This window comes from Nestor notabilis, unplaced genomic scaffold (genome assembly GCF_000696875.1).
Source record: "Nestor notabilis isolate BGI_N333 unplaced genomic scaffold, ASM69687v1 scaffold32978, whole genome shotgun sequence".
Lineage (NCBI taxonomy): Eukaryota > Metazoa > Chordata > Aves > Psittaciformes > Psittacidae > Nestor > Nestor notabilis.
Window position 1 is genome coordinate 40951 of NW_009941250.1, and position 19473 is coordinate 60423.

At 39.0% G+C, this 19473-nt stretch overlaps 1 protein-coding gene across 1 annotated transcript in view; it reads left to right on the top strand.

Moving 5' to 3' along the window:
- LAMA4 (laminin, alpha 4) overlaps positions 1 to 19303 on the top strand; it is a gene marked incomplete at its 5' end in the record, with an annotated part of 52650 nt that extends 33347 nt beyond the window's left edge. Inside the window, 11 exons of the mRNA XM_010020767.1 lie at positions 2459 to 2598; positions 4420 to 4593; positions 5622 to 5764; positions 6090 to 6252; positions 8328 to 8461; positions 9611 to 9782; positions 11894 to 12025; positions 13038 to 13180; positions 16344 to 16479; positions 17610 to 17747; positions 19166 to 19303. Coding sequence (XP_010019069.1) covers positions 2459 to 2598; positions 4420 to 4593; positions 5622 to 5764; positions 6090 to 6252; positions 8328 to 8461; positions 9611 to 9782; positions 11894 to 12025; positions 13038 to 13180; positions 16344 to 16479; positions 17610 to 17747; positions 19166 to 19303 — 1613 coding nt within the window. The remainder of the gene's footprint in view (positions 1 to 2458; positions 2599 to 4419; positions 4594 to 5621; positions 5765 to 6089; positions 6253 to 8327; positions 8462 to 9610; positions 9783 to 11893; positions 12026 to 13037; positions 13181 to 16343; positions 16480 to 17609; positions 17748 to 19165) is intronic.
- Between the last annotated feature and the right edge of the window lie 170 nt (positions 19304 to 19473).

Genomic DNA, 19473 nt, shown 5'->3' on the forward strand with positions numbered 1-19473 from the left:
AAGAAAGTCACAAAAAATGTTCAGACAGGTGCCTGAAACACTAAAACACCTGATTATCATGCCAATAACACTAACCATGGCAAGTGAAGCCTCCAAGATGGCATGTCTGGATTGCCTTTGAATAAAGCTTGCACTTGAGTTTTGGGAGGGTGAGAGCATGCCTTGGCTATGCGGTTTGTCTGAGAATACTCTTTTATCACCATGGTGGGCTTCAGGAAGGAGGATGAAGGACAGTTTAGGAAGGAAAACAAGGAGAAAGTGTCTGGAAGTTTATAGTCAAGGTATTTCCTCCTGGGTAGTTTCCCTTGTGTTCTTTTTGTATTTTATAACTGGTTAAGACTAGTTTTCCTTTTTCGCTCTTACCTTCATCCCAAAAACTAAAATAAAAGATCAATATTCTTCTGTGTTGAAGAATGCCATTTTAAAGGACAAGAGGAAGAGACTTTGGTGAGATTTTGTAATACTAGTAGTAATAGATGTTAGTTTTGTGGTTTCAAGCTACAGCTGTATTTCAGGTTTAACACCTCAAATTCCAAAAAGATGAAAAAACAGTTTTTCAAGGTATCACATCAGATACAATACCAGTTCAGTTGCTGATTATTAAAAAAATAAAGGAGGCTGAAATTTGCTATATCATTTGCTGAGCTTGCAATTTTTTTACTTTAAGAGTAATGTGGGCTTTCTTCCAATGCAACAGAACATTCACTTGAAAAGGCAAAGTTGACTATTACACTTGTTATTTTTTAAGTATGAATTTTAATGCATTCTGGAATTAATGTGTTACCCAGAATTTATTGTCGTTCTTTGAGGATTTGCTAAAGTAATGGCATTTTAAAGTACAGTCAGCTTTATATAGAATATCTGATTACTGAGCCCCAGCACATAAGGTCTGTCAGGAATAAAGGGGAATAACTGGAGAGTCTAAAAATCTATATGGCTTACTCCTACACTGGTCTTGGAAAGGAAAACACAAGCAAAAAGAACTAGGCAGAGAGAGGGCAGGACTGTGGCAAATATAGCTTTACACTCTATCCAAAGAGAAGTAAGACTTGTAGGACTCTGCAGAATCTTCTCATACTCTGGGTCACTCTGAATGAGGCTAAGAGCCACTTCAGTTTTTATTCAACAGAGCTAAAAGCACGGAATATTAATTGGAGGTTACTCTTTATACATCTGAGGATTTGCTCCTCTGCCTCTCTCTGCTATCTTCTCAGACAAGAGTAAAAACATGAGAGGAAGAACACAAAAGCAAGTGCATGCAAGTTGAAAACTCTAAAACATAACTGCAAACCCTACAAATCAGTTTTAACCTTTATAGTGAATCCGTGCCGTTAAAAATTAACAATGAATACTGGATCTTTCTTACATGCATGTACCTTGTGGCTAAAATCGCGTTTTATTATACTCAGCTAATTGTACCTACATCTAATCAGAGATGAAAAATGATGTGACATGTATATATCCTTCAAAGGGAACAATGTCATTGGAATCTGACGTGATGAAATCAGATTATAATTAGGGGTAGTTATGTTCCTTTCTTGGTAATTTTTCTGTCTGCTTATCTTTCTGGGAAAGGACTTCTCTCCCTTTGAACACAAAGAAGCACCTGCATTTCCCTTTGGTAACAGTCCTACTTGCACATGTACCAGAAGCCAGTAGTGAAACTGAAGGTCCAGGGCTCTGATTCATGACCCCTGGCAGCTGTAGGTAGGAAAGCTGAAGAGGTTACCACTCACAAGGGCTGGAGCAGGTAGTAAGCACAGTTTAGCTGCACATACACCATCAGCTAAGGCTTTCTACCGTTGTACAGTACAGGCCTGTTACCACAGTCTGAAAGCAGTGGTGTTTCTATTAGCAGAGTGGGTTGTGAATCACACACACAGACATATCACCTGTGCAGCTGCTGCTGCTATCTGGGTGATAACCTTTAGGAGAGATGCACATCTGAGAGCTAAGGGAAACAACCTATACATCTCCCCTAAGCTGAATTTGAAGAGCTCATGAACCATAGATGCTACATATAGTTCCCAGGTCAGACACAGATAACCAGTGAGATACTGAACAAATAATCTTTCACTCCAGTTGCCATATCTGTAAAATTGGGTTTAGAATTTATTTGCCTTGAAGGAAGATGAAAGGGTTAAAATGATTAACATTTGCAAAGCACCTTGAGCAAAGTATTAGAGAGGTACAACACCACAGTAGTACCTAGGAAGCCCATGAAAAAGTATTCTCCTTTGTGCAATCTTCTTGCCAAAAACTTTTGCAATGCTACATTCTGATAAATCACTACCCTTTCTGAAATCACTGCCTCTCACATACTACAGTTAGGACTTGTACTTAAAGTAGAATGAAACAGGTGAGTTAACCTAAAAGGCTAAAGAGTAATTTTCCTGGTGTAAAACCAATGTTACAGAGAGTTAAAAAAAACAAGCTGTCACTTCTTTTCTAACTGCAGTGAAGAAACTTACAGAAGTGTTCCCTGAACTCCTGGACAAACTGCGCAGAGTAGAACAGAAGGCACCAGCAAACAATATTTCTTCCAGCATTCAGCGAATCAGAGAGTTAATTGCTCAGACCAGGAGCGTAGCAAGCAAGGTAAAACTGTTTTTTTGATGTGGCTTCTAGTTACTAGTGTTAATATCAAATGCATCTTACTCCATTTTCTCATTTTCTTGCTCTATCTTAGAAGCCCAAACCTTGACATTGTCACCTCCCAACAACTGGGTAAAAAAAGTACTATGGGGAAGTCATTAAAATCTTTACAGTTGCTATTTGCAAGCTATTAACATTGCCATAGTATTCGTGGTAGACTACTGCTACTGCAGTAGAAACTTTAATTAAGTAATTGGCACAGCATTAAAGATGGTCGCAATAACAAAACCATTTAAATCTAAAACTAATAGGTCATTATTCAGCAAGCAGCATTAGTTATAAGCAGTAGTAATTATGGCAATTTAATGCAAACTTCTCTGAGATGACAGTATTTCTCTTTTATTCTTTTGAATTAATTTTCTGCAGGGTAAGCAAATCTTTGGCTCACACACTTCCATTATCATACATAAATTATGACTGATTTTTCTGTAGCAAGAACACCAAGGTCAAAAATTAAAACATTATATTTGAATTCATTCAAAGAAATAAAAAATTTAGTGCATTAGTGTATGCTCACAATGCTAGAATATGCTGTCTACACACATTACTTCAAAAAAGGAAAAATCAGTATGTGTGCAGTGCTTGACTGTTCTTTAAATGTATTTTGTCATTCAGGCATATTGTGCTTAAACTTGAGAACATTTCAGTTATGTTGAAGGCATTTTGAACTAAAATGAGCATGTTTTAAAATTATATTAGCAATTCACATATATCACTGTAATGTAAGTAATATAACAGAAAGCCAACCATATCCTGGGCTGCATCAAAAGAAGCATGACCAGCAGGTCAAAGGAGGTGATCCTGCCCCTCTACTCTGCTCTTGTGAGACCTCACTTGGAGTATTGTGTCCAGTTCTGGGGTCCTCAACATAAAGAGGAAATGAAGTTGTTGGAGCAAGTCCAGAGGAGGGCCACAAGGATGATAAGGGGGCTGGAGCACCTCCCATATGAAGACAGCCTGAGAAAAGTGGGGCTGTTCAGCCTGGAGAAGGGAAGGCTGCGTGGAGACCTCATAGCAGCCTTCCAATACCTGAAGGGGGCCTACAAGGATGCTGGGGAGGGACTCTTCATTAGGGACTCTAGTGGTAGGACACGGGGTAATGGCTTTAAACTTAAACAAGGGAAGTTTAGATTACATATAAGGAAGAAGTTCTTCACAGTGAGGGTAGGGAGGCACTGGAATGGGTTGCCCAAGGAAGCTGTGAATGCTCCAACCCTGGAGGTGTTCAAGGCCAGGTTGGACAGAGCCTTGGGCAACATAGTTTAGTGTGTGGTGTCCCTGCTCATGGCAGGGGGGTTGGAACTAGATGATCTTAAGGTCTTTTCCAACCCAAACCATTCTATGATTCTATGATTACTTTTGAACAGAAAATTGGTCATACTACTGCCAAAGCAAAGAAATAAATTATGGGTAGAAGTTTTATAGCTATTTAAGAATTTCATTATGTGCCATACATAATGATGTAGCCCTAATTCAACTAGGCACACATCTATGTCCTATTGAAATTTAATTTACTTTATGAATATGCTTAGGCACAGTTAATTAGGAGCTTTAATTAATTTTAAAATTAATTCCTTTCATGTTCTTTACCGTGTCTTCCAGAAGTGATTGTTATAAACATACAACTCTGCATGGCAAATATAAAGGTGCCAACTCCATTCTTGCTGTAAGCAAGGCTGCTGGCTAAGTATTCTTGCACGTTTACCTTAAGTAATGTTCCCAGGCAGCAATAATGTGTCTCAGTTAGCACCCTTGTAACTGCAGGTCCAAGTTTCTATGATGTTTGGAGGCCAATCAGCTGTTGAAGTTAATCCAAAGATCAACGTGGAGGAGCTGAAATCTTTCACTTCCATGAGCTTGTACATAAAGTTTCAGAAAGACAACCCAGAACTGGCAACATCTCCAGACAGATTTATTTTGTACCTTGGAAACAAAAATGTAAGAGAATAACTCAGCTAATTTATATCTATATATATGAAAAAGGAAATTTAAATAGGTTTTAAGTTCATTTGCCTTTGGTTTTTCTTCTCACTTTTTCTCCATGTTTCAAAATAAGAGGTGTCTAGTATATGCCTGTCACTGATTTCGTGACAAGCAAAGAGCAAGGGTTCCTGAGACCACTGTCCTTGAAACTTCTCACCCCAAACAATGAAGGATTCTCTCCAAGAAGCAAATTAGACTGCCTATGTAGAGTGCTGGTGTGATTGTCACTGTTGTGAGCCACACCTGCTATCTCCACTGCCAGTAATAAAGAGCTCTAAAGCAGCCCACCCGACTTTCATGGGCCAGGCTTCAATCAGGTTTATGCTGCTGACAGTGTCAATTCCAAACCTCTGAGGTCACAGATAAGCAGGTTTCTGTGCCTGTGGCTTTTATTACTGTTCTAAACTCGGTACATCACTACTTTGAAACACTTACAAAAGGTATGTGCTCTCACCACCTGTAAGCATTGTGAAATAATTGTTCTTTAAATTGTGGTTCTTAAAAGAAACAAAAAATTACACCTCAGAAGCAACGTATAATTCTGTCAAGCTGTTAGGAAGGGTAAAGAGGCAGGCTTTTCTTTTTAAGCTTTTCTAAAAGGAGTGTCTACTGAATGCAAATCAAGTGAAACCCCTCTTGGCAAAATATTTAATTGCAGCATAATACCTAGGCTTTAGACAAATGTTTCTTCTTATTTCCTGCATATGACACTGCACACTAAATACTGATGAAGAGCTTCCCATTTAACATGACCAATTTACAGTCTCATGATCTTGTATTTACCTCAGCCAAAATGGGTATAAAGTAAAATATAGAGACATTCGCTGTACAGTTTTATCTGGTGAAAGAAAGCATTTAGAGAATGAACTTTTGTTTATTAGTTACATTTAAAGATGTCATTTTGCCTACTAAAGGACAACCGTTACTAATGTTCTGCATTAAATCTCTTCCAATGTTGACATCCTTCTCCATTGGTGTTTTAGGCAAAAACTTACATTGGTCTTGCAATTAAAAATGACAACCTTGTGTACATTTATAATCTGGGAGACGAAGATGTGGAGATACCTCTGGATGCCAAGCCAGTCAGCACATGGCCTTCTTACTTCAGCATCATCAAAATTGAGAGGTAAAGTGATTCCCCAAAATCAAACAGTTGATAGGAAAAAAAAATACAACAGAAGAGGCTGGATCAGAACTGCACATCAGGAGTCTTCAGTGCTTGGTTCTACTCCTGCTGGAATAAATGGAAATTCTATTTGCTTTTAGAGAGCCAGGACCCAAGGGATTACAGCGGGGAAGAGAAAGTGTCTGTGGTTTCTCTTTTCCTTTTCCTCCAGAGTACCAATTTTCTAGTAAGGAAATGAAAACCCTTCCTGGAGTTGCAGGCTTGCTTCTTCTTTTTTAAGTCTAACCAACATGAAACTCTCTTCCCTTGCAATTTCATTCTACAGGATTGGAAGACATGGCAAAATGTTTTTAACTGTGCCCAGTCTTAGCAGCACAGCTGAAGAAAAATTCATCAAAAAGGGAGAGGTTCTTGGTCCTGGCTCTCTCCTTAATTTGGAACCTGAAAATGCTGTTTTCTATGTTGGTGGAGTGCCTACAGACTTCAAGGTTGGTCAGAAAAATACTCTATATTCAAAATTACATAATGCAAACTTATCTTGCTGGGCTAGGCACACAGAAATGGTTAATAAATAAAATGTTATTTAGTCACTTATCATCTTAGGATTTCATCTTCTAGCCATTGTGAAAACTACCATTTTCTCTATGATCATGTGATCATAGATCATGATCATACATAGATGATCAGATTCCTTTTAGCTGTCATTCAAGTTTTCTGAAATGTAGTAAGAAAAAAGCTTGCTAGCTCTTAAGCGGTATGCCTAAATTAAGGGCTATAAGTCCAGCTTAAAAAAATTTGCAGGCTACCAGGCTTTTTCAATGCTGATGAGTCCTCAGTGCTTACAATTTCCCTTTTACAGCTGTCACAAAAATAAAAAGTAATATATTGTTAATACTTAGGACAGTGGTAAACTACCAACATAGTGATTTGTTTGAATTTAAATTATCATTGGTTTAAATCCAGCCTTATAATATCATGAAGACTTGCCTTTGTAAAAAATACAAAGACAATTGCTTCATTCTAGTTCCTAATAGTCAGCATGAATTAGCACCTCACTTACATGCTTCTGTGAACGTACCAGGTCCTCTTTTTGGATTTAGAAACTGTTATGAACAACCTTGGCTATGAAAACTGCATGGCTGAATGAAAACATACTTAAAAAGACTTTAAATATTAAATTCTTTAAGCTAACTAGTAGGTGCTAAAAACATCCAACTACTGTTCCACAAGCAGCCCTCCTAACAACATTAAACCGAAGAATAACTCAATACGCATACATATTCTTGAGCTATTACTGTGACTACCAGATATATGCCATGGTCTGAATTTTAGATTACTGGGCCCTGGGTGTAAATTGCCTGGGAAAAGGACTGAGGACTGAATAAGAGTTGCACATACACACAAATGAAGTAATCTGTCAAATGAACCCTTCAGGTGTGTCCCAGAGCAAGGCAGAGGAAAAGAGAAATATAAAAAGTGAAGTAAAATTGGTACAGGAATGGGAAGAAAAGGATTCATGGAATTGTTTCATAAGCATATAGGTCTCTTCTCCCTTAAGAATAGACACCTCGCATTTTCATTTATTAACATACAGTCTTATTTGCTAAAAGCTTTTGCCTTTGCTTCCCTGTTACATACTTTGTAAATAAGAAATGTACCACTTACCCATTACAAGTCTCATACTTAATTTAAGAGAATAGTAGAAGAAATAAAAGAAAAAAAAGGAAAAATGATCATTTACCAAATACATCTGTGCTGCAGATGGGATCTCATTTTCTCTTATAGCTATACATGTTCTGCATTGCTTTAGTACCATTATTATTATTATATGGAAAGCAAAATAGAAATAATGAGAAGCTGAAGAAAAGTTACTGGCCATGATCAGACTCTGAAGTACAAGAGGTATTATTAATATCACATCTCTTGTACTTCAGAGGTGTACTGGGCAGAGTATCTTAAAAGAATGATTCACAAGCTCTGTCAGCTTTATTCTTTTGTATTTTTCCCCTCACCAATGTGTCTATTTAAATTCCATTTGCAGTGATCTTTGTTAAAAGCAGTTTCTATATCCTGCTAACTATTCAAAACAATATCTATTGAGAATTAGCCACGGGTACAGACTTTGAATCCAAGTCTTCTGCGCTTGAAGATCTCTCTCATTTCTCTCTCTTTCACCACGGTATGAAATTATTTTTGTGTCAGTGAAGGATGTCTACACATTAGACATGAAATATCTACCGGAAGATTCAAATACACTGAGCAAGACCTGTGATTAGTCAAATCTTAACCCTTTAACCCTTTTCCAAGTGTTCTCGCTTTAAAATTATGAAAAGAAGTTTTTGTTTGCAGTTGCCTTACCTGACTGATTGTTCTCACTGTGAGACCATTTATGTGCTCTATTTAATTTACAGGACAATGGCCATATCATTCCAAGGTAGCATCATCCCATTTGTTTCAAATATGAAGAGCAGAGACAAAACTGACCCCAGGCACAACTAATTTTGTGATATCTAAATAAAGCGTGTGACCTTTCTCCTTTTACTTTTCGTTTCCCTCTGCACAGCTCCCTCCTAGCTTAAACTTACCTGGCTTCATCGGCTGCCTAGAACTGGCTACCCTGAACGATGATGTGATCAGCCTATACAACTTCAAGCACGTCTATAACATCGACACCACCACATCGCCACCTTGTGCCAGGTAGGGAACAGTCACACCGTCACTGCTCCTCTGGTTAGTTTCAAGCGTCACTACTGGTGGTTCATTCCTGGCTTAGATTACAAACCTTAAGGTGATATTGAGTTGTCCAGAAGGAATTTGGCCACTTTTAACTCCTAGTTGTGTCAACAAGCCGAATATATATATGCAAGTTGGATTCGACGATCTTTATGGGATCATCAAGATATTCTAACTTGAGATTTCTATGATTCACTGTTGTCTTCATCACTATCTCACAGCCTTGCTCACATCTTCAAAAGGGAAACTGCCATGTTAGCCAGGGCATGATCTAGGCTCCCTCCTTATCCCCACTGCTGGCCTAGGACAAGACTGCTCCCAACTCGAATCCTGTCACTGCCAGTGATGCAGCCTCAACCAGTTAGCTCCAGTGCACCCAGTAAACTTGAGTGCAGTCCCACCCCCAGCTAGCAAAGCCTGTACAGAAGTTACCTTTCTGCCATATACTCTTAAACCCACCACACAAATTTGTCAGATAAACCACTGACAAACTGGGAAATGCAGCCCCTGAAATACACGTGAACAACCACCACGTTGTTCATGTAGTACAGACACGGAGGCATTTTGTTCGTACAACAGGCAAAACCAGTAGAATCTTTCTATGCAAATAACAGAAGACAATCTTGCAGCTCTCACTGGGAAGAAATACAGGAGGTGTTGGGACAGAGCAAATGACTGATTCCCATACCACTCTCTCAGGAAGCACAAGCTGCAGCTCTCCAGGACAGTGCATGCAGCAGAGCCCACATTCAGCTGAAGGCCTCAGAGAATTCAAATGGGTTTCTGCACAAATTGGGCAAGCTCTTAATGGAAATATGCGTATCTTCATAATGAGGAGGTGTCGTGCACCTGCATGACAAGGATGAGCAAAGAATTTACCTGTCCTCTACATATAACACAGGACAGAAGCACAACATGATGATGGAGTTAGATACACCTTCAAAGCTACATGCTAGTTTTCAGAAAAAAATCCCAGAAAGAATCTGAAAGAAAATAATTGGTGTCACTGCTGCTAGGAAGAAGCAGCAGTTCAGAAAAATTAAAGGCCTTCAGATTTCTACAAATTTAAATGAGGATATGCCAAATACTACTTCCCTGCTTGTTTTTTCATAGAAATAAGTTGGCTTTCACCCAGAGCCGGGCTGTGAGCTATTTCTTTGACGGCTCTGGCTATGCCTTGGCAAGAAACATTGAGAGAAGGGGAAGATTCAGCCAGGTGACTCGGTTTGACATAGAAGTTCGAACACCTACAGACAATGGATTGATCCTGCTGATGATTAATGGGGTGAGTACCAAATCCTTCTGGTACCCTTTATCTATGAGAACTACATGTTGCCCAGTACTTAGAATATCATGGAAAATACAAAATGCTTACGTCCTGACATTTAACTTCTGGAAAGAAGAAATACTTTGTGTTCATCTGGTGTACATTAGGAGGGAACTGGACTTCATCTGCAAAGGCCCAAGGAAGCTGAGGCCCTGAGCTGGACTCTGCTCTCATCCAAAGACAGTCAGGATTTCAGGCAGGTCATGCCCTTGTGGTGATGCTTTGAGACAGACTCCAGTTAAGCCCAGTAGTTGCTCCTTTATTTAAATGTGAATGCACAGTCAAAACAATAGGAGATTTCTGCAAAGTAACTCCCATTAAGCATGCACTTTGTGTAGCTGCCACTTTATAACAATGTCTCAGGGTATACTACAGTTAAATACTTAAATTACTGAAAATAGAAGGTAGTCCAAATAAAAAGGCTTGATGCAAGTATCACCAGCTTTTCAGAAGTCTGAGGGTGTTTCAAACTCTGCAAGGGTTTGAACAAAGTAGACTCCACATGCAAATAAATATCCTCTGAAGACAAACTTGGATTTTTTTTGTCTTTGGGCATCTTCACATCAAGCTCCCAAGCCCTGTATGGATTACAACTTTGTAAAGCCACAGAAAACATTTTACTATATAGATGCCTACAAGGGTGCTGGGGAGGGACTCTTCGCTAGGGACTGTAGTGGTAGGACAAGGGGGAATGGCTCTAAACTTAAAAAGGGGGAGGTTAGATTACATACAAGGAAGAAGTTCTTCACAGGGAGGGTGGTGAGGCACTGGAATGGGTTGCCCAAGGAAGTTGTGAATGCTCCAACCCTGGCGGTGTTCAAGGCCAGGTTGGACAGAGCCTTGGGCAACATAGTTTAGTGTGTGGTGTCCCTGCTCTTGGCAGGGGGGTTGGAACTAGATGATCTTAAGGTCCTTTCCAACCCAAACCATTCTATGATTCTATGCACACCGCAGATATATGTGTGTTACAGTTGAAACTGCAAGCTAGTTGGATGTTAGCTGTGGAAGACCATGCCTGCTCACAGGCACTTTTAGAAAGACTGTGTAAGCTAGTCCATTATTCCGTTCTGCAAAGGCAGCTCATAAATATTCTGGATGTAATCCCTGTTTCATTTTTAAACTGTGCAAAACAAACCCAAGTCAGTTTCATTTTAAAGCACTAGATTAAAACCTACTTTTGCTACTTTAAGTAATGACTTCTGAAGGTGGACTCCTCCATGTCAGAGACAGCAGTACTTGGCCTGCAGTAGTTTTTTGAGAATTATTGTTCCATTAGGCATGGGAACAAGAGCACGAACACTAGGAGAGAAGACAAACATTACCATTAAAAGCATTAACCCAGATGCACAGTTGCTGTAAACTGTCCTTTCTGCTTCTTTATGTTCAGTTTTGGAACAAGGGTAATTCTATGGTACAGATCTTCATTTCAAGCATTCCCTAAAGATTTTCTGAAGTAGAGCTCCTGTTTATAAAGTTTAAGTCACCCAGCCACAAAACAGAAGCCAATCTATGAAGCAGGAACAGTCAGGAAATCCAGAAACCAAATACACAGTAAATATACTCTATCTATTTCTCAGCCTTCAGCAAATAGATCGTTGCTGATCAGGGCTGTGAGAAGATACAATCTTGAGCTATTACAGGCATCCTGACAGAAGCTGCTAATGCAGATACAGCCATCCTAGCACAAAATCACTTTTACCAGTATAGCATCTTTCATGTGGGGCGTGTGTTATTACTAAGACAGTAAATAGATGTGCTTCCTTTAGGAATACTTTGCTGGTAAAGAATATTGATATTACTGTAATACCAAATACTATTTCTACAGGAAAACAGTTCACTATGTCTTCAAATAAGTACTGTTTATCAAACAATTATGTGTGCACATGTATGTGTACACACATTATATACAACAACACAATCCAGAAACTGTGCTATACTATTGCAAATGAAAAGACCTCTTCCCAGCATGCTTTTCACAATGACAGACACTCTCATAACACTGTTTTTTGGGGTTTTTTATTACTGTCACAATCACAGTGCTTTTCTGACTGCTGTTTTGTTTTACGCAGAGTATGTTCTTCAGTCTAGAGATGCACAACGGTTTTTTGTACCTCCGCTATGACTTTGGTTTCAGCACTGGTCCTGTGCTACTAGAGGACTCCATGAAGAAGGCTCAGATTAACGACGCTAAATTTCATGAGGTAGGTATGTGGTTAAAATCACAGCCATTTGACCAACTATCACAGCAGTTCCAAAGCAGCAATAATTTGCTCCAACAAGCAGCAATAATTTTCTCCAATACAAACGAAAGGAGAAAAGTATGAGGGGCCAGGTGGTGACGCAGTAGAGCAGGCAGAAGAGTAGAGAACATGCCTGCCTTACATGTGAACGAGCATATGCAAGTCCCACCACTACTAAGTGGTGGAAAGGGAAGGCTTTCCCTGCCTCCTGGTAAATCACTCATCTCACTAGCCAAGGACAGGGCAATTCACATGGGAGAAAAAGCATTATTAATTCAAAATGAAATTATATCCAGGACAACTATACCCTTCAAATATACAACTCTCCTCAACTCAAAACACGTCATTATGTTAACTTGCCCTTCTTAGTTATTATGTATTGTATTATAAGAAATACTTCATTTTCCATTTCATGTGAAGGGAAAATTAATTTGATAGCAGTCTTTTAAATATGTATGTAATAAATACATACATATAAATATGTGTAACTGACAGTGACAGTAGCAAATCCCCCTCAGTGTCTTGCTTCTCATGCCATTTACTTGGTGAAAATTCAAAGTCTGATTCCTGATCCACAATGACAGCTACAGTTCTGTTCAACACATTTTAGCAGTACACAATTAAGCCTTTTCTGATCTGACAATGAAAAAAGTTTTTAAGAAGTATTCCCTAACTTCTTGGATAAATCAAGAAAATACTCTTAAGCTAATGTTTGCTGCATTGTAGGGTTTGATATGGGGTACTTACACGTGGATTTATTTGTAAGTGAAATATCTTGGGGTTTCAGTCATCAGAGAAATTGTTATATCAAAACAAGCTCCCTCCTAGTAATTGTTGTCAGCCTCTCCAGATTTACAAACAACTTTTTTGATAAATGGGAGGAATTTTTCAAACAAAAAGATAGAAAGATGCAATCAATTTTGTAAAATCACCATGACAACTTGGGCACTTTTAAGCACGTTTTTCTTTTCAGATTTCTATTATATATCATAATTCTAAGAAGATGATCTTGGTAGTAGACAGGCGACATATAAAAAGTGTGGACAATGAAAGAACAGCAATGCCATTCACAGACATCTACATTGGAGGAGCACCTGCTGAGATCTTGCACTCCAGGTTGGTTTGTAATCACTATCTTCAAGTAATCACCATATTTAAGTTATGTTGTCTGACCTGTGCTGAAGGGCTTACAATAAAACGTTTTTCCCAGCTTCCACACCTATAAACAAGGCCTCATACACTCTCCTAAGTGTCTCTCAGAGCTCTGAAGTACCAGCACAGGTAGATTCTGCTGAAACTGGCACAGTTTTAGTAAGGGTAACAAAGACTGTTCTCTTCTTAAACCAAAACGACATTTTCAAAGAACACATGAATATACAGAATCACTATTCCTCCTTCCTATGCAAAAAGTGATCTTTGTAAAATCACAATGCACAAGCTGAAAACCCTCTACCAACTGCATTTTCAAATCTAAAGATGGTATTTTTCCTACTATGCACTTCAGTTCTGATCCACCTCAGGCTCTCTCCTGACCCAAGTCAGCTGGCTCTGTGTAGGTGTGGGAAGAAAAGAAAAAGTCTCATTTTCCCATCATACCATTTGACAGAAGCCAAGTTTAATCTCACTGGACTGTGTAACTCTTATTTCCTGCAGTGGGAATCTCCTGGACCAGGGTCATGCTCTGGGAGAGCACACTGGCTGCTTGAAGAAGGGTATGCTCTTCTGACAGGCAATATTCATTCCTGAGGTTAGATAGCAAGGCCAGCATTTTCATAAGGGCTCCAGCTATTGTTTCAAGTGTGACAACTGCTAACAGCAATACCATCTCTCTTTAAAATACTAAGTAAAAAAATAAAGGGAAGATAGCAAATACTGCACAAAATTTTCTAGTAGTGGCAGATCTCCTGAAACCTTATTTTTTTATCAGGAGAGCCTACTGAATCGATAAATAACATCTGAGACATAAACCACTTACAGATTAAGCTAGGGACAAACTTCATGTAAAGAAAAATGATGCCTTTCAATGGCATGCAATTATTTGAACACGCAAATAAAGTTGTGGGCAAGGGCAAAGGACTATGTAATTTATCTGGCCTTTCAAATAGCTCTTTACAAAGGTCTGTCATAAGGAGCAATTAAGAAAACTAGTGGTGTAGAGAGGGGAAGGGCTGCGGTGGATTAGAAAGCAGCTGGGAAAGAGAAAATAAGATGTAGGAGTAACTCTTCAATTTTCCCAGTATAAAAAGTCTACCTCATGTGCCCAAAAGAACTCTCTTAAGGCTAGTATTAAATACATTAATGATCTAGCAATAAATGACAAAAGGACGGTAAAAATTACTTTGGTTAATCAAGCCTAGAGAACACTGAAAAAGCCCAGAAGGACCTAGAAATCTAAGCAGTTAGGCAGCTCAATGACAGATGAGACTTGTTCATGAACGTAGGATACAAGATGAATTACAGGAATTATGTCCACGATTTTCTGAGTGAAGTGCGGTTATCCTGCAAAACACCTGGAAGGCACTGCCAAAGCAGGAAAAATAGCACCTCAGTAAATGAGTTGTACCAGAAAAAAATCCATAGGCATTGTAAAAATATGAACCATTATAATATTGAAAAATATATACAGAAATTATTTAAGCAGAGCTACACCTTTGTCTTTGATACTGTAGGCAGCTTTGGTTTTCATGACAAGGACAGACAGCAAGAAATATGGTCCAACTGTGGTGACATCACTCCATTTTCATCAGGAGCCTAAGTCAGCATTAGAATTATATCATCTACTAATGATCTACTACTATCTCCCTACTATTACTACTATCTACTTCTGATATTTAAGCTTCCTTTTTCTAGACAGATTTCCATTTAACCGACATTGGGGACAGCAGCAGGGGGGAAAACTAGTTCTGGTCTTAGAGGAAGAGTTTCATATTCTTTCAAAGCAGTGTGTTGTCATTCATTTCAACAGCACCTTCCTCTGTCAATTGCATTTTTTTCCCAAGTAAATGAATCTGGAATTACCACTGTATGTTATTTTATTCCCACCTGCATAAAGCAGAAAGCTATGGGTTTTTAGGAGTACTAGGCACTTGGAACTATTAAGAAACAAACTCAGAAGCTTCTCTTTAGGTTAAAGCCTATCTTCTACACTTCCTGTTGCTCCTAGAAAATGTTGTTAATTTAATGGCATTCAACAGAAAGGCATATTTGTGGCATCCAGCCAATCACATCATCAATCAGAGCTCAAACATTGACTGATATCTCACACTTTGATCCAAATCGCAGTGAGGATTGCAGAAGCCTTCCTGTCTATTTTGTCTTCCTGCTGATTCCACTGAGGAGCAGATTAAGCCCCTTCAGCGCTCTTCCTCTCATAGGCGCTCTCTTATTTCAGATATGTACATTTTCGCCATTTCACTTGATAGTCTATTATTGCCAATTTAAAAAAATAAACATTTCCAAAGCCTCATTCATCCGGTGTGTTTCAATGTCTACCTTACAATGAAATAACTCACAGACAACTAGCACAGAAGCAGATGTTGACACTGTCAGTATCATCTCACATGAGGTGAGAAGAATCCCACTGCTAAAACACATCCTGTCAAAAGAACAAAGACTGTTTACAGGTAGCCATGACAAAACTCCAGATTTCACATTCATTCCTATGTATTAGTTCCCTAGTTGAAAAACTTAGAGCAGTGAGTAGGAGCAGCTGGGATACACTGCTGTACTCTCTGCCTCAAACCTGACATAAAAAGGAGCCTGGAAGCCCACCCACTGCTCTTATTTACAACTACATAAAGCCACTCATCAGCAAGCAGAATATACTTTCACTTCTCTGACCTCTGTTACTATTATTTGTTAAGAAATAGAGATCCATTTGCTTCCAAAGGCAAGAATGGAGCTTGCTCATAAAAGCAAGACAGGAAAACTAGACCAGAACTCTTCTAGAATAATAAAAAATTGAGCTAGAACTCCATTGATTTTCACTGAAAGTTGCTAGAAATACTTTCTAAAATAATGTAATTTCTATTTCAGCAGCTATTTTTATCTTTTTTTGAGTTACTCTATATGGATCTCCTCTCTGAAGGACATTTATTACAACTGCTGCATCTTAACTTTTCAAAACTCATAATGTGGTTAGTTCGTTGCATCACAGAGATGCAGGAACTGGGCACTAATGAGGGTCTTCTAAGTCTTATAGAACACCTTGGTGATAAAAGTCTGTTCAGAAAGGCAAGGGCTATCTAACTGCAACTTGTTTGACACTCTTTTCTAACAGCATCGGCTCACATTTGGCGGGAAGTATTGGCTTTAAAGGCTGCATGAAAGGTTTCCAGTTCCAAAAGAAGGATTTCAATTTGCTAGAAGAACCAGGAACCCTGGGAATCAGCTATGGGTGCCCAGAGGATTCACTGGTAAGTATAATATCACATGTGAGATAACAACAAAATTTTGGCAATGGACACAGCTGTGAGCTTGAGTTTTACTCCAAACAATAGAAAGAAAATCTTCAACCAAGGAAATGATAAGGCACTCACTGACCGGGAGGGTGTGTGTGCGTCTGTGGTCTGGTGACATACTACCCAATTTTCACCCTGAATTACAGCACGAGGTGCTTGACTTGTTATTTTTATCATATGTGAGAATGCAGCTGGATCTGGAATAAATTGTGTGCTGTATTCTGAAAGGAAATATTCCAACATAATTTGCTTTTTCTTAAAGAAACAAGGAGAATGTCCTCACATGCATCCTAATACAGATGTATGAAATGAAAAAGCGAGATATTCACCCTTCAAATGAGTTCTCCCCTTAAGTCAGGCCAGCTCTTCCTCTGTGATACACAAACCAACTGCACCAGCATTAACACTGAGAAAATTGCCATTCGGCTTCTGATCTCTTCCATCATTCATGTTTTGTCCATTACAATGCTAAGCTGGTAAATCTAAACAGCGTTTGTGTTCTTTATCTTACGGCTATGTCTATCCAAAGCCATGTTGTGAAGATGTAGAAGCCCACCACTTGTAGAACTCTTCATACAACCTCACCCTCTGTCAAGGAGGAAGCTAACTGCAATTTGTCCCACCTCGGACCCAGTTTTACTCCTGATACTCAGAGGATTATAGATCACCATGTCCAAAACCATTCCACCCACCCAAGCACTCCGTGCAGCACACACGCTAATGCATCACATGTTGGGATGTTGACTCAGTGTCACACCCCTTAGACACGGACTTGAGTCTCCTGTGCTCCTAGTCTTCACGCTCACGAACATCAGCATACTTAGGATGAAGCCAAGAATCCCAGGAAACTGAGATCAAATTGGCTACACATTCTTAAGATTTTCACAGCATGCAAGGGAAAGCCTGTATGAATCAGGTTAAGAAACACAGGAAAAATTGAAAATTTGAAGGTTTTATAGAACTGAACTGGCTGCATCTTAAAAAAAAAAAAAAAAAAAAAAAAAAAGAAAGAACCTCATTCATTCTTTTTATAACTTGAATGTTTTCTGAGGTTTATTTGTAATTTTGTTTTATGTCATATGCAGATGTCCCGCAAAGCATATTTCAATGGAGAGAGCTTCATTGCATCAAGCCAAAAAGTGTCCCTCTTTAGTGAATTTGAAGGAGGCTTTAATTTCCGGACATTACAGCCCAATGGACTGCTGTTTTACTATTCTGAAGGAGTGAGTATATATTTTTTTCAATACATTTTATTTTATCCTTGCATTGTTTCCCAGGAGAATACTAAGGGAATAATACAATTTCTCACTTCATGGTTTCATAATAGAAAAGGCAATTTGTAATGTAGAAGCATTCACTGATGACCTCATTTTCACAGTTCACATTTGATCTACAGATGAAAACTAGCAATGCTTAGACACTATTTTGATGTTGTGAAGAGAATTTGATCATATGACTAGAACTAGCATGCACCCACTTGTGCTCAGTAAAGTCCTTGGGCAGAAATGCACAGCGGATCTTGCTGCACTCAGCAGCACTGCAATCCCTATTTGGACCTGTAGGTGCTACCAAAGTACAAATAATATTAAGAGCCTGACGTTTTCCATCCAAAGACAAACCCCTAGAAGCAAAGAGAATTTGTTTGAATTAGTGGCATGGTATTTTGAGCATTGCTGACTTGACAGAAATCAGTCAAAAAGCTGCCTGTATTCCCAGATGGTACTTAGACTGGGAAAAGCTGCACTTAAGAATGTTTCCTTGCAGCTATGGGAAGCCAGGCTGCTCTAAATGCCCCCTTGAGAGGTGTGATGTGGACAGAAGTATGGACTTGCACTCCCAAAATGTTGTGTGAGCCAGAGTGATTCCAAGATCCTGCAGGCCCAGACTGACATCTATAGCAAGCATGAGCTCATATGACAGAACATTTGCAACCATCCCCAAATGTCTGTTCTGCCACACTTGCAGTGTAACAGGGAAGGCTGTATGACACCAATAACCACTCCTGAACTTTTACATTTTACAGGCTGGAGTATTAGCTTAAATTGAAATCAGTAACCATGTCAGTTATCCACATCATTTGCATAAATGAGGCCTTCTGATTTTAACTCAAAAGCTCTAATCCTATGAGGTGTCAAGTGCCCTACTTAACAAATGGAAGTTCAGCTATTTAGCACTGGACATAATGAGACATGATGATTCCTACCAGTGCATAGTGGCAGTGCTTACTTTAATGGAACAGAGTATTCCTGCTATGTGCCGTGGTGATCCTGGAAAGTTAAAAATGTATTTATCTTATGCCAGTGGGAATCTTGCAGTAACAGCTGCTCTATACAGTACCAGTGGTACTAGAAACACCAATGCAATGTAAACATCATACATCCATACTAGATGGAAAGAGCTCATATGAGAGTTACATGAGACAATCAGCAGGAGAATTCCCAGAACTCAGGCTTAAAAAGGCAGCAAGAATATCAATTCTAATGAGATCATCTCCTGTTTTGCTTCTCAGTGACCCTTCTGCAAAGAAAGCACAAATGGGGAAAAGAGCAGGAAAGAAAATAAATACAACAGGAAAATGCATAGAACTGTTAATTTTTCTGTGTTACGCTTGCTTACGACGATGGTTTTGTCTGCATTTCAGTCAGATGTATTATCCATCTCTATGGACAGAGGTGCTGTGGTTTTAAATGCAAGTGGGACCAAAATTCAATCACCAGACCGAAATTACAATGATGGAAAAACCCACTTCATAGTTACTTCTGTCACCCCAGAAAGGTAAAGCTGTCCAGCGTCTTTTATTCCCTATTTTTAGAATATAAATGTTGCTTGTAAAGCACACTATTGTTCAATATTCACTTTCACGGTGTTGTTTATGCGGGGTTTTTTGAAGTAGTGTGTTTAACTGATCAATCCAGTTAAAACATGTCCTGGGTTCAGCTACAGCAGTCA